At 48.7% G+C, this 13,100-nt stretch overlaps 1 protein-coding gene across 7 annotated transcripts in view; it reads left to right on the forward strand.

Moving 5' to 3' along the window:
* The window catches only part of LOC135509518 (SRSF protein kinase 2-like), a 73,596-nt gene that overhangs the window by 47,971 nt on the left and 12,525 nt on the right, over positions 1-13,100 (forward strand). For all 7 annotated transcript variants that reach the window (XM_064930247.1, XM_064930251.1, XM_064930250.1 and 4 more), the window contains 6 exons: positions 8,342-8,493; positions 10,099-10,207; positions 10,647-10,734; positions 10,835-10,922; positions 11,850-11,956; positions 12,640-12,805. In XM_064930247.1, the coding sequence (XP_064786319.1) occupies positions 8,342-8,493; positions 10,099-10,207; positions 10,647-10,734; positions 10,835-10,922; positions 11,850-11,956; positions 12,640-12,805 (710 nt within the window). The remainder of the gene's footprint in view (positions 1-8,341; positions 8,494-10,098; positions 10,208-10,646; positions 10,735-10,834; positions 10,923-11,849; positions 11,957-12,639; positions 12,806-13,100) is intronic.

A 13,100-nucleotide genomic window follows, 5' to 3' on the forward strand; every position in this document is an offset into this window, starting at 1 on the left:
AGCTACTATTCCTCATTTTAAAAGCTAAGTTGACTGAGAACACATTCTCCTTTGCAGCAGTGACCCGGGGAATAGTTACAGGGGAGAGGAGGAGGGATGAATGAGCCAATTGGAAGCTGGGGATGATTAGGCGGCCATGATGGTATGAGGGACAGATTGGGAATTTCATATAAGTGTATAAGTGAACATACTATATTCTCTCTAAAGATCCAAACATGTTTTTACACGTGAATTTGTGAGACGGTTACCTCCCCATAATCATGACATGCTTTGATAGGGATGGGCTTTGGAAATGCACTGCAGGGACTCTAAATGCCTTTGCAGGGTGGGACAGTGTGTGTGTGTGTGTGTGTGTGTGTGTGTGTGTGTGTGTGTGTGTGTGTGTGTGTGTGTGTGTGTGTGTGTGTGTGTGTGTGTGTGTGTGTGTGTGTGTGTGTGTGCGTGCGTGTTTTCGTGGAGAGTTAGAGAGAACAGGCTCTTCAGTACTGTGTTTGTCTTCCGCACACTACTCTGGCCTTTGTGCAGTTCGCAAACGATTCATTCTTTTTGAACAACTCTTTTTACTGACTCGAGAGTCGTGATTCGTTTTCTGAGGGACCCGTTCATTTTAGTCGTTTGTTTGACCTGCTGACTGGCCGCAATGAATTCTACAGCAGGATTTAGAAACGCTCATCCGGCTCAGTGGCTCCAGAGACTCTGATCATAAACTGTCTATCATGTGTGGACAGAAAAATAGATGTTTAGAACTGATAATTGATTGAATGATGCCATAATGAATGCAATGATTATTCAACATTATCTGTGGACACCTTTTGTAGAACCAAAACAAACGCATGCCTCTGCTGAATACTTGAGAACTAATCGTTTGGGGGGGCAGTTGCACTTCGCAAACGATATTGTGCTCATCTCCCTCGTGGCAGTCAAGCAGTCGCTCACAATCTAGTTTGGTTGCGGCCGCAATTAGGCTAGACCTCGTCTGAAAGCTAGCAATAAATCATCTTATTTGTATCCCGAGCTATCACAAATGTACATTGTTTGAAGTACACTCTCATTAAGTCTCATTAACAAATGGCAATGACAATAAGCCCCTTATGGTGAACGAGAGGCATGTAGAATCATGATCGTTTCTAGTTTTTAGTTCATTGTTCGCCGGTAGAGGGTCATGCATGCTCTGGGCATTGCTGAATCAAATTAACGAAAGGAGCTAACAGATGAGTTGTTTGTGAGTGAGTTGAGTTCTGGGCATGTCCACACACACACACAAAAAGGTGTTTCAGGGTGTAAAAAGCATCCCACACTAATTTACTATGTCTGAGAGAGAGTCCTGTCTGGATCCGCTTAACACACACACACACACACACACACACACACACACACACACACACACATACACACATACACACACACACATACACATACACATACACACACACACATACACACACACACACACACACACACACACACACACACACACACACATACACACACACACATACACACATACACACATACACACACACACACACACACACACACACACACACACACACACACAGGACATTCCACAGAGCACCGGGCAGGACTCTTGCACCCACGCTACCCTGAGGTGGGACAGTGCTTACACACACATCTCTGTTACCATTTTGTTACATTACAGCCTTATTATAAAATGTATTAAATCGTTTTTTTTCCCTCATCAATCCACACACAATACCTCATCATGACAAAGCAAAGACAGGTTTAAAAATGTTTTGCAAATCTAAAGAAGAAAAAAAATGATGTTACATTTACATAAGTATTCAGACCCTTTACTCAGTACTTTGTTGAAGCACCTTTGGCAGCGATTACAGCCGCGAGTCTTCTTCAAATCCAAATCTAATTTTATTTGTCACATACACATGGTTAGCAGATGTTAATGTGAGTGTAGCGAAATGCTTGTGCTCCTAGTTCCGACAATGCAGTAATAACCAACGAGTAATCTAACTAACAATTCCAAAACTACTACCGTATACACACAAGTGCAAGGGATAAAGAATATGTACATAAAGATATATGAATGAGTGATGGTACAGAACAGCATAGGCAAGATGCAGTAGATGGTATCGAGTACAGTATATACATATGAGATGAGTATGTAAACAAAGTGGCATAGTTTAAAGTGGCTAGTGATACATGTATTACATAAAGATGCAGTAGATGACATAGAGTACAGTATATACGTATACATATGAGATAAATAATGTAGGGTATGTAAACATTATATTAAGTAGCATTGTTTAATGTGGCTAGTGATATATTTTACATCAATTCCCATCAATTCCCATTATTAAAGTGGCTGGAGTTGAGTGTGTTGGCAGCAGCCACTCAAAGTTAGTGGTGGCTGTTTAACAGTCTGATGACCTTGAGATAGAAGCTGTTTTTCAGTCTCTCGGTCCCAGCTTTGATGCACCTGTACTGACATCGCCTTCTGGATGATAGCGGGGTGAACAGGCAGGGGTCGGGTGGTTGTTGTCCTTGATGATCTTTATGGCCTTCCTGTGACATCGGGTGGCGTAGGTGTCCTGGAGGGCAGGTAGTTTGCCCCCGGTGATGCATTGTGCAGACCTCACTACCCTCTGGAGAGCCTTCTGGTTGTGGGTGGAGCAGTTGCCGTACCAGGCGGTGATACAGCCCGACAGGATACTCTCGATTGTGCATCTGCAGAAGTTTGTGAGTGCTTTTGGTGACAAGCTGAATTTTTTCAGCCTCCTGAGGTTGAAGAGGCGCTGCTGTGCCTTTTTCATGATGCTGTCTGTGTGGGTGGACCAATACAGTTTGTCTGTGATGTGTACGCCGAGGAACTTAAAACTTACTACCCTCTCCACTGCTGTTCCATCGATGTGGATAGGGGGGTGTTCCCTCTGCTGTTTCCTGAAGTCCACAATCATCTCATTAGTTTTGTTGACGTTGAGTGTGAGGTTATTTTCCTGACACCACACTCCGAGGGCCCTCACCTCCTCCCTGTAGGCCGACTCGTCGTTGTTTGTAATCAAGCCTACCACTGTTGTGTCGTCGGAAAACTTGATGATTGAGTTGGAGGCGTGCGTGGCCACGCAGTCGTGGGTGAACAGGGAGTACAGGAGAGGGCTCAGAACGCACCCTTGTGGGGCCCCAGTGTTGAGGATCAGCGGGGTGTGGCCAGCTCTATGAAGAGTCTTGGTAGTTCCAATTTTGGCCACTGTGTTCTTGGGGACCTTCAATGCTGTAGACATGTTTTGGTACCCTTACCCAGATCGGTGCCTCGACACAATCCTGTTTCGGGCTCTATGGACAATTCCTTCGACCTCATGGCTTGGTTTTTGCTCTGACATGCACTGTCAACTGTGGGACCTTAGACAGGCATGTGCCTTTCCAAATCATGTCCAATCAATTGAATTTACCACGAGTGGACTCCAATCAAGTTGTAGAAACATCTCAAGGATGATCAATGGATACAGGATGAACCTGAGCTCAATTTCAAATCTTATAGCAAAAGGTCTGAATACTTATGTAAATATTATTATTTTATTTTTTTAATACATTTGCAAAATTGACAAATCCTGTTTTTGCTTTTTCATTATGGGGTATTGTGTGTAGATTTAAGAGGAGGATTTAAATAAATAAATAAATATATATGTATATATTAGTCTGTCACATAACAAAATGTGGAAAAGGGGAAGGGGTCTGAATACTCTTGAATGCGCTGTATGTACACAGTATACACACTCCCATTGTAACCTGCAACCACAATACCGCTCTCTCACCCTGTGGGTTTTTGTGCTGTAATTACACTGCTTATACCAATGTGACAGTCAAGCATCTAGAAAACCAACAGCCGCAAAACAGAACCGTTAATGCATTCATCCTGAGGAGAAAGTAGCTAGTCGTATTCTCCTGCTGCTGTGTCAGCTGGCTGCAAACTGGTCTGGTTTGTCTGCGATGAGGACAATGGCAGCCAGTGATTAGCTTTGTTAGCTGCTGACCTTGCGGCCCAAAAGGCACACTATTCCCTACATAGTGCACTACTGTAGATGGGGTCTGGCCAAAGGTGCTATTGGGACACAGCCCTAAGGCTTAGTTGTTATTGGTAATCTCCGGGGATTTCCATGCATTCAGAAACACTCTGGTTCCGTTGTTGCTGTTATGTGTATGAGTGCACGGTGACAGTGGTGCAGGGTGTGATAAACACACACCCACACGCACGTGAGTTAGGATATGAAGTGTTCCCTGCAGCCTCTGGTATGTATATTTTCAATATGACTAAACACACACACACACATTTTCATGCGCTAGTACACACATGCACGTCCACAGACACTGGAGTGGGCTGATTGCTGCTGTAGTGGGCTCAGAGTTATTGTGGCTAAGTGTGTGTATGGCAGGCTCAAGCATAAAAGCGCTAAGCCTTTGGAAGTGATCTATGATACAGTACGTGACTGGTTTGGTTAAGGAGCATCTTGCTGCAAGGGCACACAGATCTAAGCACGGAGTGTGTGTGTGTGCGTACATAGCCTGTGTGTGTGTGTGTGTGTGCGTCTCTGTCTATGTGTGTGCGCAAGTATAGAGGAATCTCAATGCTAAGTGTTTGTGTTTTCCTTCCCAGACGGCTGTGCTTCTTTAGGCGTTAGAGGAGCCTTGCTTTGTCCTAGCTGCCACGTTACCTCTTCAAGGCGTGGATTCTCCCTGCTCCACAGTTTCTATGGCAACGCACCGACCGCGAGGCTCCACGGTGTGCCTGTGAACGGGATTGATCACTGTGTGTGTGTGTGTGTGTGTGTGTGTGTGTGTGTGTGTGTGTGTGTGTGTGTGTGTGTGTGTGTGCGCGCCTTTGTTTGTGTTTGCTTCTTACTCAAGCGTTTGATTGGATTTCCGATATTTTTTGCTGAATATATTAGCCAGGCACTGACACAGTTCACACTATTTATTTAGCATTAATAACTCCCACCCATACAGCTATTACGGAGGACGCCCCCGAAATAGCAACGTTCAGAGATAGTAAAACAACGTCTCGTGCTTCTGACTCATCTGAGCCTGATATTGAACAATGCTTCTTATGTTAATGTCAAGTCACCTCATCATGTACTCTGATGTTTCTGGTGGTGTCATCATTGATGCTTTGGAACTGATTGCCAGACGCTTAACAGACAGGAGATAATACTGAATAGTGTATTGAATAGAAAGCAGCACATCCACTCAGGCTGGTAAGAGAAGCCACACACTGTCTTATTGATGAGATGCATTAGTTCAAGTTCCAGTCCTTACAGATCTAAGGCTAGGGGAAGGGATAGGGGCTAGGGGGAGGGATAGAGGCTAGGGGAAGGGATAGGGGCTAGAGGAAGGGATAGAGGCTAGGGGAAGGGATAGGGGCTAGGGGGAGGGATAGGGGCTAGAGGAAGGGATAGAGGCTAGAGGAAGGGATAGAGGCTAGGGGGAGGGATAGGGGCTAGGGGAAGGGATAGGGGCTAGGGGGAGGGATAGGGCTAGGGGAAGGGATAGAGGCTAGGGGAAGGGATAGAGGCTAGGGGAAGGGATAGGGGCTAGGGGAAGGGATAGAGGCTAGGGGAAGGGATAGAGGCTAGGGGAAGGGATAGAGGCTAGGGGAAGGGATAGGGGCTAGGGGAAGGGATAGGGGCTAGGGGAAGGGATAGGGGCTAGGGGAAGGGATAGAGGCTTGGGGAAGGGATAGAGGCTAGGGGAAGGGATAGGGGCTTGGGGAAGGGATAGAGGCTAGGGGAAGGGATAGGGGCTTGGGGAAGGGATAGGGGCTAGGGGAAGGGATAGAGGCTAGGGGAAGGGATAGAGGCTATGGGAAGGGATAAAGGCTATGGGAAGGGATAGGGGCTAGGGGAAGGGATAGAAGCTAGAGGAAGGGATAGAGGCTAGGGGAAGGGATAAAGGCTAGGGGAAGGGATAGGGGCTAGGGGAAGGGATACAGGCTAGGGGAAGGGATACAGGCTAGGGGAAGGGATAGAGGCTAGGGGAAGGGATAGGGGCTAGGGGAAGGGATAGGGGATAGGGGGAAGGGATAGGGGCTAGGGGAAGGGATAGAGTCAGGGGAAGGGATAGGGGCTAGGGGAAGGGATAGGGGCTAGGGGAAGGGATAGGGGATAGGGGAAGGGATAGAGGCTAGGGGAAGGGATAGAGTCAAGGGGAAGGGATAGAAGCTAGGGGAAGGGATAGAAGCTAGGGGAAGGGATAGGGGCTAGGGGGAGGGATAGAAGCTAGGGGAAGGGATAGGGGCTAGGGGAAGGGATAGGGGCTAGGGGAAGGGATAGAAGCTAGGGGAAGGGATAGGGGCTAGGGGAAGGGATAGAGGCTAGGGGAAGGGATAGAGGCTAGGGGAAGGGATAGAGTCAAGGGGAAGGGATAGAGGCTAGGGGAAGGGATAGGGATAGGGGAAGGGATAGAAGCTAGGGGAAGGGATAGGGTCTAGGGGAAGGGATAGAAGCTAGGGGAAGGGATAGAGGCTAGGGGAAGGGATAGGGGCTAGGGGAAGGGATAGGGGCTAGGGGAAGGGATAGAGGCTAGGGGAAGGGATAGGGGCTAGGGGGGGGATAGAGTCAAGGGGAAGGGATAGAGGCTAGGGGAAGGGATAGGGGGAAGGGGTAGGGGCTAGGGGAAGGGATAGAGGCTAGGGGAAGGGATAGAGGCTAGGGGAAGGGATAGAGGCTAGGGGAAGGGATAGAGGCTAGGGGAAGGGATAGAGGCTAGGGGAAGGGATAGAGGCTAGGGGAAGGGATAGGGAGAGGGATAGGGGCTAGGGGAAGGGATAGAGGCTAGGGGAAGGGATAGGGAGAAGGGATAGGGGCTAGGGGAAGGGATAGGGGCTAGGGGAAGGGATAGGGGCTAGGGGAAGGGATAGAGGCTAGGGGAAGGGATAGAAGCTAGGGGAAGGGATAGAGGCTAGGGGAAGGGATAGGGAGAAGGGATAGGGGCTAGGGGAAGGGATAGAGGCTAGGGGAAGGGATAGGGAGAAGGGATAGGGGCTAGGGGAAGGGATAGAGGCTAGGGGAAGGGATAGGGGCTAGGGAAGGGATAGGGGCTAGGGGAAGGGATAGGGGCTAGGGGAAGGGATAGGGGCTAGGGGAAGGGATAGAGGCTAGGGGAAGGGATAGAGGCTAGGGGAAGGGATAGAGGCTAGGGGAAGGGATAGAGGCTAGGGGGAGGGATAGGGGCTAGGGGAAGGGATGGGGGCTAGGGGAAGGGATAGTGGCTAGGGGAAGGGATAGAGGCTCGGGGGGGATAGAGGGGGAAAGGGATAGAGGCTCGGGGAAGGGATAGAGGCTCGGGGAAGGGATAGAGGCTCGGGGAAGGGATAGAGGCTCGGGGAAGGGATTGGGGCTAGGGGAAGGGATAGAAGCTAGGGGAAGGGATAGGGGCTAGGGGAAGGGATAGAGGCTAGGGGAAGGGATAGAAGCTTGGTGAAGGGATAGATGCTAGGGGAAGGGATAGAAGCTTGGTGAAGGGATAGAGGCTAGGGGAAGGGATAGAAGCTTGGTGAAGGGATAGAGGCTAGGGGAAGGGATAGGGGCTAGGGGGAGGGATAGAGGCTAGGGGAAGGGATAGGGGCTAGGGGGAGGGATAGAGGCTAGGGGAAGGGATAGGGGCTAGGGGAGGGATAGAGGCTAGGGGAAGGGATAGGGGCTAGGGGGGATAGGGGCTAGGGGATAGAGGCTAGGGGAAGGGATAGAGGCTCGGGAAGGGATAGAGGCTCGGGGAAGGGATAGAGGCTAGGGGAAGGGATAGGGGGGATAGGGGATAGGGAAGGGATACAGGCTAGGGGAAGGGATAGGGGCTAGGGAAGGGATAGAGGCTAGGGGAAGGGATAGAGGCTAGGGGGAGGGATAGGGGCTAGGGGAAGGGATAGGGGCTAGGGGAAGGGATAGAGGCTAGGGGAAGGGATAGAGGCTAGGGGAAGGGATAAAGGCTAGGGGGAGGGATAGGGGCTAGGGGAAGGGATAGGGATAGGGGAAGGGATAGAGGCTAGGGGAAGGGATAGGGCTAGGGGAAGGGATAGGGGCTAGGGGAAGGGATAGGGCTATAGGGGCTAGGGGAAGGGATGGAGGCTAGGGGAAGGGATAGGGGCTAGGGGAAGGGATAGAGGCTAGGGGAAGGGATAGAGGCTAGGGGAAGGGATAGAGGCTAGGGGAAGGGATAGGGGCTTGGGGAAGGGCTCTGAGATGGAATCAGGTCTTAAAGTGAAATGGCATCCAGCTATGAATGTCTGTTCAACCGCAGTGATGATTGTAATTGTTGTGATTACACAAACCAATTCAGGTAACAGTAACAGTATTTCTCTCTGCCTCTCTCTCTCCGTCAGGCCTGAGACCCAGCAAAAAGCCCCAGTGTCTGCGCCCCCTCTCCCGCCGCCCCCTCCACCCCCTCCTGAGCCGGCCATCCCCCCAGAGCCAGAGGAAGAGATCCTAGGCTCTGACGATGAGGAGCAGGAGGACCCCGCAGACTACTGCAAAGGTGGAGGGAGACACACACACACACCTATGACAATAACACACATCACTCGTCTCCTTCCCCTTTCTCTCTACCTTTTGGACTCTCACTCACTGACTCACACACACGCACACACACGCAGGTATACACAAATGCCCGCATACAACCCCGCCCTCCCCAGACACATACAGTGGGAGATAGAGAAAGGGAAATAATTTTGTACGCCCAATTTTTCAGTTTTTGATTTGTTAAAAAAGTTTGAAATATCCAATAAATGTCGTTCCACTTCATGATTGTGTCCCACTTGTTGTTGATTCTTCACAAAAAAATACAGTTTTATATCTTTATGTTTGAAGCCTGAAATGTGGCAAAAGGTCGCAAAGTTCAAGGGGGCCGAATACTTTCGCAAGGCACTGTAGCTCTTACCCCATACCCCAATACACTTAAGCCCGTATCTTGTTATCCTCTCTCGCTCCCTCTCTTTCTCTCTCTCTCTCTCTCTCTCTCTCTCTCTCTCTCTCTTTCTCTCTCTCTCTCCCACTCTCTCTCCCACTCTCTCTCTCCTCACTCTCTCTCTCTTTCTCTCTCTCTCCCCACTCTCTCTCTCTTTCTCTCTCTCTCCCACTCTCTCTCTCTCTCCTTTCTCTCTCTCTCTCTCTCTCTCTCCTCTCTCTCTCTCTCTCTCTCTCTCTCTCTCTCTCTCCTCTCTCTCTCTCTCTCTCCCACTCTCTCTCTCTCTCTCTCACTCTCTCTCTCTCTCTCTCTCTCCCTTCTCTCTCTCTCCCACTCTCTCTCTCTCTCTCTCTCTCTTTCTCTCTCTCTTGCTCTCTCGCTCTCTCTTTCTCTCCCCTTACTCTATCTCCTTTATCTTCCCTGGGTTATAATGTAATTTGTAGCAGTGTGACTCTTGCCAGAAACTCTGTATGCTTGGCACCAGCACCAAGGCTCAAGGTTGTTGTCTGTGCCAAGAGGGAGTGGCCTCTTCACCGAAGAGACACATAGCTCTAAGGAACTGGGGAGACTCTTCTCCCATAGGGTTTATGTCTGTCTATCTCTCCATTGCTCTTCCTCTCTTTCTCTCATTCGTCCTCTATATCCCTCTCCCACAGGGTTTCACGGGATTGGCTGAAGACTGAAGATGCTGTCGCTGTGTCTCTCTTCCTCTAGCCTCATTTTCTCTGTTTTAACCCCCCCCCCCCCCCCCCCCCCACTAATGGCATCATTTCAGATTGTCTCAAAGTATCAGTATCCTGATTGTCTTGATCCACTTTAACAGTCTCTCTCTCCGTCTCTCCGTCTTTTCCTCTCTCTCTCTCTTCCTCTCTCTCTCTCTCTCTCTCTCTCTCTCTCTCTCTCTTCCTCTCTCTCTCTCTCTCTCTCTCTCTCTCTCTCTCTCTCTCTCTCTCTCTCTCTCTCTCTCTCTCTCCTCTCTCTCTCTCTCTCTCTCTCTCTCTCTCTCTCTCCTTTTCTCTCCCTCTCTCTCTCTCTCTCTCTCTCCCTCTCTCTCTCTCTCTCTCTCTCTCTCTCTCTCTCTCTCTCTCTCTCTCTCTCTCTCTCTCTCTCTCTCTCTCTCTCTCTCTCTCTCTCTCTCTCTCTCTCTCTCTCTCTCTCTCTCTCTCTCTCTCTCAGGTGGATACCATCCGGTGAAGATAGGGGACTTGTTCAACGGGAGGTACCACGTAATACGCAAGCTGGGCTGGGGTCACTTCTCCACCGTGTGGCTGTGCTGGGACATCCAGTGAGTCTCACACACACACACACACACACATAGCAGTAGCAGCTGCAGTGTGATAACACATAGTGCCAAAGTGTTAACAGTATTAGATACAGAATATCACCTTTCACTAGGTTACATCACACAGCTGGCCCATATACTCACTTCGCCCCAATTCAATCACTTACACAGTAAAATCCCCCCCCCCCCTGCAGGTTCAGTCATAATGTCTTTGCTTTATCGAAGGTGTTAACCATGTTTAAATTGTCATACACGATCCGCTGATCCTCACATGGATGTTGTCATTCGATATGAAACCATTACCAGTAAGCATCACTCCCGCAGTGTGTTTTTCTTTTATCTGGGATTGATTGGTTCACGTCGTCCAGTGTTGAATAGCTAGCTCCGTTGTCGTCCATAATGCTAAGGATGACACTGTATGTGATACTGTTTGCTGTTTCAGGGTGAAGAACTTTGTGGCGATGAAGGTGGTGAAGAGTGCTCAGCACTACACAGAGACAGCCCTGGATGAGATCAAACTGCTCAGATGTGTGAGTAGGGGACTCGGTGTGTGTGGGACGTGTGTGTGTGTTTTCCCATGTGTTTCTCACACCTCTCTCTCACACACCCTCCGTCCTCATCCCTCTCCAGGTGAGAGAGAGTGACCCCTCTGACCAAAACAAAGAGATGGTGGTTCAGCTGATAGACGACTTCAAGATCTCTGGAATTAACGGAATACGTATCCTTATCAGCAGATGGTGTGTATGTGTGGCAGGGTTTCCGTTCGCTAGTAATAGCCGGCTTTTGGCCGATAACATTTTTTGAAAAGCCGATAAATAAAATTGCTGCCTGCCAATTGTCCTGGAAAAGAAGAAAGAATCCCATTTGCAAAATAATGCTTTTTAGCATATTCATTGATTAAAAAAATACCAGTCTATGTAAATACATTTGACTGGTCATGCTTATTGGACTATAGGGCAATTTGCATAATTGAGTGGAATTAAATTTGCGTGCGGGTACAGTGTATTTGTTATGTACCTTGTTTATCGTACGATGCTTTGACAGATGCAGAGCAACAGAAGGGCTTTGCATCTCATACCGCGAGGAAATGCAACAGAAGGGCTAAAATCTGTCAGGCTGCTGCTAACATCTCAGAGCTGCTGCTACAGCATCTCATACCGCGAATGGAAATGCAACAGAAGGGCTGCTGCTACAGCATCTCATGGAAATGCAACAGAAGGGCTGCTGCTACAGCATCTCATACCGCGAATGGAAATGCAACAGAAGGGCTGCTGCTACAGCATCTCATACCGCGAATGGAAATGCAACAGAAGGGCTGCTGCTACAGCATCTCATACCGCGAATGGAAATGCAACAGAAGGGCTGCTGCTACAGCAACTCATACCGCGAATGGAAATGCAACAGAAGGCTTCATCAGTGCGTTACACACCGCTTTGCAATGACCTGGAGGCCGAATGCATTTTGATAACATATACTTAACTGTTTGAAGCCTGAACATTTTACTACATATAATGTAGTAATGTGTGTGTGTGTATTCATGAGCGCAGAAACATTCAGAAAACAGTGCAGAAACGTTCTGTTTGTTACCTATGACTTCCTCTATGTGTATTATAAAGCCGTGGTCCTCCTTGACTAGCTGTCCCAGATGTGTGTATGGTGTTTGAGGTTCTGGGGCACCACCTTCTAAAATGGATCATCAAGTCCAACTACCAGGGTCTTCCTCTACCCTGTGTCAAGAGTATTATCAAACAGGTATGCCGCGCACACACACACACACACACACACACACACACACACACACACACACATACACACACACAAAATGTTCACCAACACCTGAACACACATCCTCATCAATATCCTTTCACACATACACTCCCTACACACACACACATTCACACGTCACATTCACTTCCATCAACACTCTTTATTAGCACCATCAGAGAGGAACGCTAGGGATTTCCCCAGCCAGAGGCAGTACCTCAGGCCAGGCCAGGGTAGTTCATGTTGTTGACTTCTCAAGGCCTTCACAGGCATTTCCCCTTCCCCCTTAAGAGCAGAGCAGCATGTGGACTGAACTTATCCCCTCATCTCTGCTGCTGCTCACGCAATTAAGCCGCTGCTTCTCCTACTGAAGATAGGAGAAGAAGATGAATAGAACTGAAGATGAATAGAACTGTTCTCAACTTCAATGCAAAGCGCCTGAAAACAAACACTGGCAACTGTGCACCCCCCCCGCCACACACACACACACACACAAGCACGTGTAAACAGCAAACAGAAAAACAACAGCAGCCTTGTCCCAAATGGAAGATGACTAAGATGAAAGGAATTGGTCATTTAGCGTTGCATCGGTGCGTGTTTAATCTGGGATGGGTTTGTTTTTGTGTGTGTTGTGTGTGCGTTTGGGAACGCTTGTGTTCCTGTGTGTGTAGGTTCTGCAGGGCCTGGACTACCTCCACAGCAAGTGTAAGATCGTCCACACGGACATCAAGCCGGAGAACATCCTGATGTGTGTGGACGATGCGTTTGTCCGCCGCATGGCCGTGGAGGCCACAGAGTGGCAGAAGGCCGGGGCGCCCCCACCCTCTGGATCAGCAGGTAGGGTACAGACCAGTGGGCACTGCCCACCTCCCCTCACTCTCTCTCTCTCTGTAGAAGAAAATATCAGAATAATTATAACCCAAAATCACAGTTTTTTTCCTAAACCATCTGGCAAACTTTGAAGGTGAACTATCCCTTTAAGCTACTATATATACAAATATCAGTGATGGGGGAAAAAGTACCCAGTTGTCAAACTTGAGTAAAAGTGAAGATACCTAAATAGAAAATGAAAGTCACCCAGTAGAATACTACTTGAATAAAAGTATTTGGTTTTAAATATATGTAAGAATAA

This window comes from Oncorhynchus masou, chromosome 22, assembly GCF_036934945.1.
Source record: "Oncorhynchus masou masou isolate Uvic2021 chromosome 22, UVic_Omas_1.1, whole genome shotgun sequence".
Lineage (NCBI taxonomy): Eukaryota > Metazoa > Chordata > Actinopteri > Salmoniformes > Salmonidae > Oncorhynchus > Oncorhynchus masou.